This window comes from Ruditapes philippinarum, unplaced genomic scaffold (assembly GCF_026571515.1).
Source record: "Ruditapes philippinarum isolate M1 unplaced genomic scaffold, ASM2657151v2 ctg842_1_1_1_1, whole genome shotgun sequence".
Taxonomy (NCBI): domain Eukaryota; kingdom Metazoa; phylum Mollusca; class Bivalvia; order Venerida; family Veneridae; genus Ruditapes; species Ruditapes philippinarum.
The window spans coordinates 488521-503990 of NW_026866721.1; the positions used below are offsets into that span (position 1 = coordinate 488521).

The window sequence follows — 15470 nt, forward strand, 5'->3', positions numbered from 1 at the left end:
CCGCGTCATGACAAAACCAACATAATGTGTTTGCGACCAGCATGGATCCAGACCAGCCTGCGCATCCGCGCAGTCTGATCAGGATCCATGCTGTTCGCCTACAGACCCTATAACAAGAAACTGATAGCGAACAGCACGGATGCGCAGGCTGGTCTGGATCCATGCTGGTCGCAAGCCCACTATGTTACCATATGTTGTTGTACCCAAAAATGAAGCAGGGCATTCGTTTTCATGTCATTATATTCTGTCAGGACATTTACCCCACAAAAAGAACTTCGCAATATTACATAGTCCCATATAAGAAATAAATTAAGTAAACACTTTTCTGATAATAAGTTAATAACCTATCAGGTCATACTGAGCATCCTATTTGTACTCAATCTTTAAAGTTCAGTAAATATCTTAATAAAATTCTCTACATTCCCTACAAGAATGTCTTTTCATCTGACCTTTGTTCTTTATGTAGGACATTTATTTCGTCTTTATCTTTAAATTTTATATCTTCTAAAATAACATCCTTTTCTCAGAAATTATCAGTTTTTATCAGCTTCGTACCTTTTTATTCTGTTTGAACAATATTTCAAAATTTGAGGAATTTTTCCTCTATTTACAAAGTAACGGAAACAAATTACTACAAACACTTGACCGACCATTGTGAATTCACTCGCAAATAATAATCTTAAAAGGAAACAGAAAATGGCAATGAGGAAACTAACCGTAGTATCATCTGACCCTGTCTAGTTACTTAATGTTTACACGGCACTCGAAGTCTTCAAAGAATTGCGGACAGGTATGGGGGTGGGGGGGGGGACGATAATCACCGTGTGTCAATACTCGGCATGTCGTATCAACAAATGTTTCAGAATGAAGATGAGGCGTGAATATAAATGTAATCACAAATGTAATCACTATTTGATTTAAAGATAAGATGTCAAGACAAACTGTACGATCAAATTATGTTTCCAAAACCTGTCAGTGTCATTTTACAATTGAGTATTTTTTTTGACATATAAATGACAAGAATTTATGTATATATGCAGAATTAAATTTTACGTGTGCTATGCATATATGCAGATGTAAATTGTTCATGTGCTATTTAGTTTTCACGTAACTGTCACACAAACACTGTACAGACATTGCGCTGACATTTCAGCTATTCAGGCGGAGGAAACCCCGGGATGCTCCTCTGTATCTTTTTCAGTGGGCACCTTGGTATAAACACCACCCTTTGTCAAGACTCCTTTAATAAAAGTATCTAACATCCCCATACAGAGGTTTAGATCTAGACAGGCAGATTATTCAAAATAGAGATTGTTGCCATTGGGTCCGGATGTTAATAAAATATTGTTAGTTTGCTGCATTTCTAAAACACAGTAGTGTACAAGTCTGCTCTTATGGCTTAAAACACCACTACGACAAATGAGTAACCCTGCTAAAATGTAACCAACATTTGTACATGTATCGCTATAAGGGTGGAAGTCTTGACAAATGTCCATTTTAGCATATTAAACCGAACATTCATTTTGTAAAAGACAATGTAGTATACATAAAATACCTTGAAAGACTGAAAAAAAATACAGAAAGAGAAGTATTTTCCCAGGATTGATGTAAAAAATGCAAATCGTTTTCTAACAATAAGCTTTGCTTTAATGCTGCAAATACAAAACAGTTGCAGACCTCCTCAAACTTTTACTTTCATCCTAATTTCTATGAAAGTCATTGAGCTTCAAGTTGGTTCTTTTTATGGAGAACTACATTGTATATTGGCTGAGAAACAAACATAACCAAACACTGTAATTGATTACTGTTAACTTATACCAACTTCAATACATTGACAAAGCAATTATAACACTTAGGATCCGAGACGTATTTGAGACGTATTTAAGAAATAGAGAAGCTGGTTCACCGCGGAAACTGGACACAATATCAATAATGTACGACTGCCATGTTGATACAGTATGCCTAACAATAGAAGTGCCGTTATTAAACATCTGAATTATTTTTTACGATCAGTTTGAACAAAATGAAAAATAATCATTTAGAATTACATTAGATTTTTTCAATTTGATTTCTTTTAAGTGTCGTATTGATACATAAGTGTTATCAATCAAGAAATTTAAAACAAGTGACCAAGTGACATGTGAGAACTATAGGACATCTTGACAATCAGTACTGATCAATACTGATCCATATCATATCATTAACATTGACTTTTTCTTTGAACTTATTTGATATAAACATAATTGAAAAAAGTTTTCCTTGAAAAAAAATTTTTTTTTATTGAATAATATACAATTTTTCGCTAATTATTTGCTAATATTTGCTTATTAAAACTATATTTATCCTGAACTTCTTTTCAAGGGGAACTTTATGCTAATGTTTTATATGAAACAACCTAATAACAAACTGAGTGTATAATGCTTAAAGCTGCATGCCTCCAGATGAGCCATAATTATTTCAAGAACATTAATCTTGAGAAAAATGAACAAAGATTTTAAGAAAAGTTTTGCATTTTCAGTAATGATTTACATGTTTTATGTGATTATTGAGGACTGATTTTTCAGTATCTATCACCAAATTACTACTGTGTTACTAAGGTAGTGATACCTAATTTTTGCTCATTTTGACCTGTTCATGGTAAATTACTTGGTTTGCAAGACTTAATTTTTTTTATTTTTTTTTAATCACTTCACAAATTTTTTTCTTTTAAATATGTTTTTTAAAATTTTCATGTAATTGAGTCTGGAGGCATGCTGCTTTAAATTTGACGAAACTGTCTCTGAACGGAATATTGCAGGTACCAAATTCAACAGGACAAATACCGACATCCAATTAAGAATATCATTTGTGTGTCATGAATTTATTGTTTCATCGATAAGCTCCCACATAATAAAACTGCTCAAAGATGATATAAATCATATTTTCATTGAGTATTGACCATATTTTTGGCGTGTTATCTCCCAGATATAAGACGATGTGAACATGAGCCTCGGGACACGGCGGATACCTGACCAAGTTTTGTACTATTGATTATTAAGAAAATTGGAGGAGATATTGTGAATGAAAATGAGATGATTAAAGTATGGCAGCTTTCTTTAATGGGAACTGGAATAGTTAATGAAATAAGGTTACAATATGAATTTATGATATAATTATGTAAGGATGTTTAAAGTGGCCCTACAATTAGTTTTGTTTGAGAAATATGTCTTTATAGCTGACCGAGGGTATTTTTTCCCCGGTTACATGTCAAGATAACTTTTATTAAGCAAAAGTTAAGTACATGTACTCACCATTTTTACTTTTAAGAATATTTGAATCTGAATTAGCAAGTTTGGTGATTAATGTCATTTCAAATGTTACTTATAAATTTCCCTTTGATAATTCTATTTGTATATTTGAGCTATATGAGCTAAGGGGTAAAACCAAATTAATGCTGCAACCAATCTGAGAGTTAATCTAAAATTTTGAAGAGCTTATTTTGTAACAAAATTTTTATCATTCCTTGGTAGAGGTCCAATATATAAGTGAAAAAATGAGTGAATATGAATGAATGCATACATGATATTTTATTATTAATTGAGTGAATATATGTAAGTGATTGTTTATAAATGAGAATTTATGAATGAATGAATGAATGAATGAATGAATGAATGAATGAATGAATGAATGAATGAATGAATGAATGAATGAATGAATGAATGAATGAATGAAATAAATAATGTAAATGCATAAATGATGCGAATAAATGATGTGAATGAATAAAAAAATGAATGAATGAATACATGAAAACAAACAAATAAACAACGCACAAATGAACCAACCATTGCCAACAAAACAATCTACAACAAATTAATGAAAGAATTACTGTAAAATGAATAAAACAAACTTATTAAGAGCTAGCAAATCACAAACCAGTCCAGAGACTGGGACTAAAATACTTTAAAAACAGACAAAAAATTTCATCCTTATGAGGCTGAATTTTCCAGTCAAATTTCACTCAAATTATGAAGATTTTATCAGTAATTTCAAGGTAACATGCAGTGTCGTTTATTTCATGAAATCATACACGTTTATTTAATGAAAACAATACATACACATTATTATTTCATGAAAACTGACACATACATGTTTTTTCACGACTCCTCACACACCCTTTTTTAGGAAAAAAATAGATGTTTATTTCATGAAAAACATACGCATACATGTTTATATCAAGAAAACATACAGCATGTGTTAATTCATTAGATTTTGAAGCTAAAGCCAAGAAATAGACTTCTGTTACACGAAAGGAAGCAAATTTCTCCTAGAGTAAATTTTCTGGAAATGTCTCACCTTGACTTCAGTTTATTTTGTTTCATTCTTGATGAATATGTAGAATAAGACATTATAGATCCTGGCGTGCTCATTTTTATCATTTTCCGTTTGTCTTAGTTACAGAGTAAAGTCCAGCCCTTTCATTATAACAAATAACCTGTCAGCGGTAAATTTCGAAAATATTCCAAAACAAACTGATCCTTGAAATGTGCTTGACTTAATTTTTAAAAGACAATCAACCCTTTTGTTTCCAACTTGTCACTTGAAATGAATGAAGATAACCCATTAGACACTAGAAAGAGATATAATTCCACAAGTATGCTAATCTTTTATTATCATCCAATTGAACTTATCAGCTAATATGATAATACACATAAAACTTGTCTCACTATTTTCCTTCCTTTCAACAAATTCTTATTTTTACAACAATTTCCTGTTCAATGTATCAGAATGAAAAAACAAAAGACCGAACTTAAACAAAATTTTCCAACACTCGTATCATTTTTTCATTCAACATGTACTATAGTTCAAAAATGTACCGCAAAAGTGCTAGGGATTTAGTATTTAAGCCAATTTTAGCCCCATCTTAGAACAGCATGGGGAGTTTAGTCTGATAACGAAAGACCCAGTTTCAACTCTGTCTAAATATTACTTGCTTTACTAAATTAAACCCACAAGATATTGTATATTTGTTCAATATCGGGCATTTAAGGCTATAGCCTATTATTTTTCTCAGCTTAAGACACAGTGTATAGGTTTGTTTGTATTTGAAATATCTACTGGTTTTTAGTAACCAGTCTGTAATTACAGTAGAAATTACAAATTATGTTTACAAAGGAGTGGTCTAATTTTTTATCCATTCAGAACAGTATAATTATGAAATACAATTATAAAGAAGAAAACATTAGTTAATTATAAGTAAACATAGTTAAATTAACTGTAATTCTTACCACCCTAAATACCTTCTTTTAATCTGGACAAAACCATTAATTATTTTAAAGGTAAATTTCAAGGCAACTGAATACCTTATAATGCAGATGATAATAATTTAGACACCACAGATGATCTTGTGCCAGCTGATCTTGGTCTGCATTGGTTGACCTCAGGGTCAAGAAAGGGCATAAACAAGCCTGCAGAGTTACAACATTAGGATAAACTGCCTTGACTGTGACTGACTATAAAAAAATCTTAATCACAAAAAAAAACAAGAAAAAAAACAACAACAAAAAACAACTGAAATTGAAGAAACCACCCTACTTTGTATGAACATATAGAAATCATAAGGCTTTGAGAAATAGTGCTTCAAACATAAGAAATTATTTAACACACCATATTTGCCTGTTATTAAATAAATATACTGGTACTATTTCAACCACAACTGCCAAAACAAATGGTGAGTTACATGTATGTATAAACATGGCCACATGATAGTAAAAACATAGTTTACCTTAATATTATAATAATACAACAACAAAACTTTAAATATTCTGAAGTAGCTTTGTCCTTATGCCAAACTTTCACAATTAAAACACAACTATTTCATGTAATGTCAAAGTCACTTCATGAGAACAAAAGACTGAAATCTAATGACATTTAATGGCACTATCGAACTTGGTGTACAATTTCTAAAATTTCTTGTTCCTTTGTAGATATATATATTACCTATATTTTTATCTGAACCCACTAAAAATGGAAACAATTTATTCAACTAATTAAAATTTAGCACACTTAGGGCACAGTAAAGTAAATTGTGTGAAATGCATGATCAATAATGGTAATAACACTAATTAACTCTTAACCTACTAAATATTTTGTATCTTTCACTCTGAACAAAACCATTTATAATTTTTTAGGGAAAAGTTCAAATTTTGTAAAGATTGAAAAGTGGACAGTGTAGACTTTGATTTGACAGTACGGTTGTGCTGGCTGATTTGGGTCAGCACTGGTCACATGGGTTGGTCAGTTGTTACCAACAGGTTTAACGTGTTAATTTTGTCCGAAATGCATTAACAATAACTGTAATGAATTAACTTACGTGAAACTTGAATTTTGACAAAAATGAATAGGTAAAATTTACATGTACCGATTTTTTGATAATTATAATTACGATGAAATTTAAAATTCATTACAGTGTGCTTTGTTTAAATTAGTTGAGCGTTTGAAATTCAAAGATTTTCGTAGAAAAGAAAATGCTATGTAAAACATTTTATAAGAGAGTTCCTGGTTATTTGTTCAAACAGAATTTTCATAATTATTTACTCACAGTCTTTTATGCTTCATATAAGATGTCTTGGCAACGGCATCAAAATTAGATTCGCTCTCATCATCTCTTATACTGTATGCTTTAGGTGATAGTTTAGTCCTAACTTTCTTTTCTACCTTCTCCTTAGAGGCCTTTGTGCTACCGTCACCTTTCATTATTTCCTTTTTATAATTTTGTAAATCAATTCCAAAACCAACTGGAATCTAGTACAAGTCAAATTAATTTAACAAAAATATCAATTTTTTAAATAATATCCTACAATGTGGATATATCACATCCAAATTTCTCTCTCAAAAACTTCTTTCCTTTTTATAAATAGTCCAGCCATTTTTAAATATTTGTCTTATTTCTGTACACTATGTCTTTAATTTATTGTTTATAAAACAGTATTTTTATTGTAACAGAACGACACAAAAGCATACTATTTTTGTTTAAAATTTTGACAATATTATGCAGACTTGTATTTGCTTGAGTGACTATACACTAAGTTGAACAGTATATAAGATTTCCTTCGTAAAGTCATAAAATACATAGGGCGCGGAGGAACGGTCAAAATGTTTATTCAACAAATAATGTCAAAAATATTGAATATTTAGAAAAGATCTGTCATAGCTCATTAGGCTAGGAATGAAAACAAAACCTCCAAAAAAAAAGTTGAAATGAATCACAGAATGACAGATCTAAATCTTAAATGCAAGCACAACTGGTATTTGGTGAAGGTCCTAAAATGGTAAAATGAGACACTTACTTTTTTTAATTAAAACTTTTAAAGGGATGATTATGAAGAATTTATGGGATAGCTTTAGGCAATGAAAATTCAATACTGGTTAAACATAAATTATTTTATTTCTAGCCTATGAAGAATTATACTATGTAAAAAGGCATATATGAGCCGCACAATGACAAAACCAACGTAATGCGTTTGCGATCAGCAGATGCACAGGCTAATCTGGATCCATGCTGGTCGCAAACGCTTTGGTTCTGCCTTGGAGCAGCTCATATCTATCTAAATTATTTTAAATCACATTAGCCTGTATAAAAGTTGAAACAAAGTTTACAGGGGGGATATAAGTCAAATCTTTCAATTGATGTTTTTTATTTTCTATCATAGCTACCATTTCAAAACATAACTAAAGTAAGTCTAAGTGTTTTTCTTTGGGTAATTGCATGTATCAGTCATAATATATAGTATATCTTAGTATTTCTTTATCAGTCATCTTTTCACAAATAACGTATTTCACTAAAAAGTCATCAGAATTTTAATCTGTTCAAATCTTCCAAAGTTCTTGCTTTGCTTTCCAGCAAAATTATAAAGGACCACTATAAAACACAACTAAGCATGTCTGTGTGTATTTTGTATGAGACCATCTCAGCAAGATTAGTATGATTATCTATACATATTCTTTTAGATCTGATTGATTACTGAACCATACCTTCACAAAATGTTATATGGGAAAACTCACTGGCACCAGAGCTTCAATTTGTTGTCATCAATCCATTATTGTTGATATAAACACCTGCACTTCAATTTGTTGTTAAAAGAAAATATGAATAATAAAATCAGCTGAAACAATTCTATTTGTTAGTATTTTTTTTACAAGAAATTAAACTAGAGATGAGATCTCTGTTCTGTACTTTAAATAATTATCCAACAACTTTAGCCAACTTAAGTAGATGAAGCATGATGAAGGGTAAAGCATTGGACTCCAATTCCAGAAGTTGTACTATGTGGGTTCGTATTCAACTAGTCCAATATATAACTTGTTATACAGGGAAGTCAAAGGCCGGGACAGCCAAGCAGGCCCTGGCTTTGGCTTGCTTGGCTATAGACTACATGTGTATATTTAAAAGGAAATAAATTAAAAAACCAATTAAAAAAAATTTCTATACCTATCAGTGAAATTTTCAGTGTCATTCCTTGTTGGGCGCCGCCATTTTCAATGTAACTCAATGATAATAAGGCAGGGCGGTGTATTCCGATAACGGAACAGTCGCAACTTTTAAGCTTAATAATTATTGCCGAGGTATTCCGAGTGAAAACTGAAGAGGTGCATGAAATACCGAATGACACATTTAAAAACAAAAATGAAGCATTTTTTTTAAACCAACTTCACTGTTCATAGACTTTGCCTAATATCATATTATTTTAACACATTACAGGCTGTTATGCGATTCTTTCTACCTGCCAGTCTGCACAATCCTCACTGGTCAGTGGTGCAATACTGTTTATGACGATTTACAGAAAATAAACCCCTCAGACACTCCCACAAGTCATATTTTGCTGAAACATCACCCTCACAGCCTCAGTCAGTTACTAATCACCCTATTTTTATGAAAGTTGATCGAGACAGTTCACCCCCATTTTTCTGTTTTGTGTTTTAGACAAATGATGCAGTCATCTAGCGTGGCTTAAAGTTCTATCCAGTCATAATTGGAAATGGATGATGAATTGCCATATGTTTTCTGATTTCATTTTTAATCATTTTAGGACGAAACAATTAATCGGATTCAACACTTGATTGAAGCTGTGGTGCCAATTCATGATAAATTTAGTTCAATAAATATGCATCTTCATTTTTACCCTTTTCTCCGTCGAGTGAAAGATATCGACATATCGATTTGGTCGATAGTTTGTGTAAAAAGCAAAACAATTTAATTTCAAAACTTGTTTTGGTAAAACTTTCCTGAGTCACTTGATTGGAAGGTTCAAGATTCTTAACTTAATCGATCATTGTCACCGGAAGTAGCCTACTGAAGTATATTGCATTTTTAATAGCTCCATATAAAGTCAAAATTATGAGTAAGATTTGAACAGGTTAATCATAAATGATATTTAAAACTGCTTTATTGCTAAATATATTTATTATACAAAATAGTTTCATCCTACACTGTACACAAAATACTTGAAGGAGTGATCCAGGCAGTATTTATAAATACAACCTCATAAAGTCATGATTAAATAGATCTATATAGATCTACTTGTTAATACTGTCGATTAATTATTTCTCTGTTAAGCAAACAAAATCTAACTGTTTACAACAATAGAAGAAAGACCATATATTTCATCGGCTTACATCTACTTACACAAACTGCCCATTAGTTTGATCTCGTTCAACATCAACATCCAAATCTAGATCAAACTCATTCAAAGACTCTCCATCAAAAAATGTTATGTCAGAATAGATAGAAACTGAGAGACTGGAAGTCAGACTCCTTCTGTCTGAATCAGGTCCCATCCATCTATGCAATTCATTTACAAATGGTTTTTCAACAGCTTTCGATATAGAGGTAAGAATTTTCGCAGAAATGTCCTCAGTTGGAATGTCTGAAGGCACAGATATTCTCGATTCAATCCGATTCTTACTGGTTCCCTTACCATTTCTCGTTTTTCTCTTCATATTTTTTCACTGGTTAAATGTATTCACAACTTGTTTTTGTTTAATGTTCATTTTACTTTTTCACATGCTATATTTCACTTTTTAAAAAAGAAAATATTAAAAATAAGAATTCCAGCAGATTTATAGTGTAATTAAGTCAAGTCTCATACGGTCAAGCTAAGGGCATAAATAAATGAAGTTGTTAACACAAACAAGTGTTGGGTGGTACATGGCAGTTTTTACTAACCAAAGGCAAGAATAAACATTGGATTTGCCAAAATATTCATCAAAATGCTTTAAACATGGCAGGGATATCTTGTGTAAATTTTAAAAGGACCATTTCGCATTCATAAGTCTGAAGAAAACGCTGACCCAAATAGATAACTTTCTTCGTTATCTTTGTCAACGGCAGCCCAACTACTCTTTCATTCGACTTTTGACGTGTGTTGCAGATGATCGAGAAATTACACCTGATAAATGCGAATAACTAGATTTAGCATTTGGTTTTCTTGACATTTTCGAAAACAGAATTAAGATAATGAAATATACTATAATTACACAAATTTCACTGACAATGTAACACATTACATCAACAGTGGTGGTGTGTTTGCTCACTTCTCTTGAACTTGAATGTTCCTCAAAATGGTCAGAGTCAGAATTACATATACATGTAAACACGGAGGTATATTATACGTTCCTGGTATAATAAATCAATGATGAATGCAAAACAATGTTTACTAATTATTTTATGATTTCATAAGAATGATAAGTATAGTGATAGATTGATATCACTACTTATGAGACAATGAAAACACCGAAGAAAAAGTGGAAGATAGCGGTATGAATGTAGACAGAGACAAAAAAAACTGATTGATCGATTATGTCGTTGAGTGTAGATAGAGGATGTTAAGTGTAGATAGAGGAAAGTATACAGAAATCTATAGATATCAGACAGTGTAACAGTATAATAAAAAGATATACGTATAAGCAGAGACATTGGTATCTACATGTCTGGTATAAGAGTGTAAATAAGTGATGAATGTACATCAATATATATACATAGATCTGAAGTTAACAGTGCAGATAAATATGGTGTACACAAATCTACGTATATAGGGGGTGAGTGTGCATATAGATGTATATCTAGAGAGAACCTTTTTGATAGAGATGATAGGGATGAGTGTACACTGATATATGCATATGAATGTTGAGTGAGATAACAGTATTGTTAGAGTCAACATTGAAAAGACTCACAGAGAACTGATCATTGAAGAAGACATGAGTGAAGATACAGATTCAAGTTAAACAGATTATGGAGATTTTGTTACATTTTGTTCTCAGACTGGATTCTGTCTAGGTGTACCAAAACGACAAGACATGAATTCATAGTTTAAAGTATTGTAAGTTTTAGATTAAAAGATCCTCATTATCCTTTCGAGTTCTATAAATAACCCTTTTTGAATTATAACAGAAACAGTGACACTGGAAATAAGCTTTGACTTTATTTTCAAAACTTTAACTGGATGTTTACATAACACAGTCGTCACCTAAGTCAAGTCAGCACACAGGACCACCAGAAAGCTAGCCCCCAGTGAGCACAGGATGCAGGAGTGAGCAAAAAGGATGGGGGTACATTTAAAACCGTGATTAATAAAACTTATCAACTTACCAACCATTTTCTATCACCTTTCCCTTAAGTTGCACAACCTCAGTGCTAGTAAACGGTCTCGATCTCACGGCACTTCTATTTCCATTTTCACCTTTTAAAGTTTTCTGATGCCCATATTGCGAGGACACTCGCCCGACCGAGTCTGACCGTTGATTAAAGCTAAGTTGAGAACTAACACGACTGCTGGGTTCAGAGCGGTCAGAGACACTTCCATTTTTATTATATAGAGAATTAGAATGAACGCCATTATGAACATTTCCTGACTTTTTATTTGGTGCAACTGTGAAATGCTTTTGATTGTCAAGTGATAATTTTCTAGATGGTGTTGAATTGTGTTCACGGGGAGTAGACGGTGAAAGAAATTCCTGAGTAGATTTTCTTGATATAACAGGACTATTTATGTCAGCGTCGTTTACATGTTTTTCAGACGTAGTTCGACGTAGTGTAGTTTTTGGTCTATTTACTTTCTCTTTTGGCTGAACCTCAGATGAAGGTCGACTTTTAGATAAAGATGGTGTATCGGAAGACGGTTGAACTTTAGGTGGATGCGGTACATCAGACGATGGGCGACTTTTTGCAGACAATTCACCAGAAGCCGGGCGAGGATATCTAGGTGTTTGGGGTCTAGGAGAATCAATTGGAAGCTGAACAGAAAGTTTATCTTCCGGAAACTGTGCTTCAAATTGTGAACCTTCAAGTGTCGCCTCTTTTATATCTTCCATTTTTTGTTCCTTCCATTTTACTCTAGGAGGCGGAAGAGACCCAAGAATATCTTCTCCGTCGGCCATTTTAATATATTATATATAATTCAGGCCTTACTTAAACCTCGCAATATTGTAATTTCTTCTATATTAAAACACAAGTTAGTCCAGTAATGTGAATTTATTGTTATTATATATTTATCTATCTATCTATCAAAACTCACTTATGTACAACACAGTGTTCTATAATATAACATCCATTTTTTCTGAAATATTTTAGTTTGAGCGTTAAACTTTGTTTTTCAGAAAGCTTTTAATTCCTTTCAAAGTTCTATTGAATACAAGATTTTGCGGATAATGGAGACTACTTTTCGTAATCCTCTTATGGTTTCCTTTTTCAAGTGATCGACTTCTGAAAATACTATTACTTTTTGTAAGATCTTCATTATTTACATAATTACATTTCAATAAGAGTAAAGGAAGTGGTAATTACAAAAAAGTGTTGATTATTTTAGGAGACGAGTGCAACCAAAACTTTTTATTAATAAGCTTATGTGTGGTCAAAATGAAAAAATGATTGACTGCCTTTTATCAATAAAAATATAGACTTCAGATATTATACAAAGACCTTTCATAAACTATCAATTTCATTCAGAGATATTATCGTCATAAGTCATTCGTTACCCGTACATATCTACAGATTAGGGATTGTAAACTAATCCTGTAAAAGTATTTTTCATTGCTATTGTTTTCTTGATTTTTTCAACCAGTTTAAAGATTAAATAACCTGTATTCAAAAGAAGAGAAAGATTTGTTTGTTATTTCTTTTTGCTTTAAATCATGACCCTTGTCAATCTGACACTTATTCTTTTTGTTTGACTGAAGATGTGCATATTTTGTTCATGAAAATTTGTCTCTAGAATGTCGTATTCTTACATTTCAAAGCTGTATGCCTCCAGATGAGCTAAAATATCAAACTTGAGAAAAATGTAATAAGATTTTAGGAAAAGTAAAAAAGATTCAATATTTAAGTACTAAATTTACATAATTATTATGTGCAATTAATGACTGACTTTGCAGTAATTATCACCTTATTTCTACTGCGTGACTATAACGCATTAAGGGCTATATCTGCATATTTGACCTCTTATTCGTAATTTAATTACTTTTTAAGTGCCGTTTGCAATTTGTAAATAACTTTCTTTGTACACTTTACAGTATTCTACTTTCATACATTTCGCAAATTTTCATGAAAAATTAAAATAAATCTGAAGGCATGTTGCTTTATGTTTTACCAATTTAAATTTAAATTTATCAAAGCATATTAAGTTAACGTAGTTAAATATTAAAATATAATATAGATTGTTTTATTTCAGAAGTTTCTTAATCATTTATTTCATATTCTGTTATTGGACTCGAATTGACTTCGATTATCATTTTTTTGTTATCAAAAAAAATATAAAAAAAAATAAAAAAATAAATAAATTAATTAAATAAATTAAAAAAAAATGACAAAAAAAAAACAACAAAAAACAAACAAACGAAAAATAAAAATAAACACATAAATCAAGTCGTGGGGAACTTTCTTAAATTTTGTCAAAGGGAAACAATCAGAATTTTACCGATACTACATTGTTTGAGCGCTGATATGGTTTGTACATTTTCTAATTTGTTTACATAAATTTTCATGATTAGGCAATATGTCTTATCTCTGTATTATCTAAAGCACCCATCAAAGATTTATTGTTGTAGCAAATCCCCTCTTTGATAAAATAAAATTAAGTCATAAATATAAGAAAATTATCAACTATATTTGATAGAGCTAAGTGTTTAATGTAGACAGATAATCCAAATATCAAAGTGTGGGGACATTTTACTGTCATTTAATGAGATTTTGATCAGTATTAAATGACATGACCTTATGTCCATGCAGGAACTTTCGTGCGGATCGCTTGACAAATGATAACTGTTTTGTTTTTTATCTTTATAAGTTTTTCATCGCAGCTACTCATGTCTATATTTTGCGTTTGATACCAATGGGGAGTTATGATTCATTATTTACAGTTAAACTTCGTTCGCTCAAATACCTCCCTTCGTTCGAACTCATCGCCCAGTCGCGGCAGAATTTCCATATAATATTCATTGTTCTACCTCGGATCGCTCGAACACAGATCGCTCGAATTCTCGAACCTGATCTCTGGTCCCTTCAGCAGAAATAAAATGAGAATCACACCTTTCCGACAAACGAAATATATAAGAATTTTGCCGTGACTGGGCAATCAGTTCGAGCGAAGGGAGGTATTCGAGCGATCCAAGTTCGAGCGAACGAAGTTTAACTTCGTAAAACAATATTAATATTATTATTATTATTATTATTGCTGTTGTTGTTGTTGTATGACATACTTGTTTCATGAATCATCATGGACTTATATTTAATATAAGACAAAACCATACTTTTTATTACTATTATTTTCATATTTTCGCAAACATAGGCCTACGTACAATCCTCCAATTGACAGACCACGTTGCACCACACTGCATGCATAGCTAGGACCGTATGGTACTGGTGATAATAAAATAAATCGCAGCTCAAACATTGGCATTGTGTTCTTAAGATTTCTTTTCGCACCAAGCGAACCCCCTCAAAAATGGCATACAAAAAATTTAGTTTAGATAAAAACAAATTGATTGAGAAATGTTTGTGTGCATAGGATTTTACATCATTTTAACATGCCATGAACACACAATCTGATTCCCGTACCGGGGAAATAATAATTCTGGTAGGGAACATTTATATCTTGTAATGTTTTCTTATCCGGTAATTACGTATTGATTAAACGTAACATAGCATGCTTTCCAAACAATTAAATGTATTTGCTTTCGTGCAAAATCGACAGTATCTGGGAGACAAAAGTACCGCGCTATCAAAGCTACTTACGAAAGAAGAGAAAAGAACAAATATTTGCAGAAATTTGAATTGTTAAATAAGCAAGGGTCTACTTGACTTCAAGCTGAACAGTTTTGTAATAAATTTGATATTTTTCAAAAAGACATTTGTTACTTTAGATATTGTCATGTCTCGGTACTTATTGCATTCTTTGTTCATGAAAGCCCAAAATAATAACAGGATTTTATGATTTGAGAGA

The 15470-nt window shown here is 31.7% G+C and overlaps 1 protein-coding gene across 1 annotated transcript in view; it reads right to left on the reverse strand.

The window, feature by feature from the left end:
• Positions 1 to 12479, reverse strand: part of LOC132733481 (uncharacterized) — an 81301-nt gene extending 68822 nt beyond the window's left edge. The window contains exon 1 of the mRNA XM_060720131.1: positions 11624 to 12479. Within this exon, the coding sequence (XP_060576114.1) occupies positions 11624 to 12411 (788 nt within the window). The 5' untranslated portion in view covers positions 12412 to 12479. The remainder of the gene's footprint in view (positions 1 to 11623) is intronic.
• Positions 12480 to 15470: the final 2991 nt, after the last annotated feature.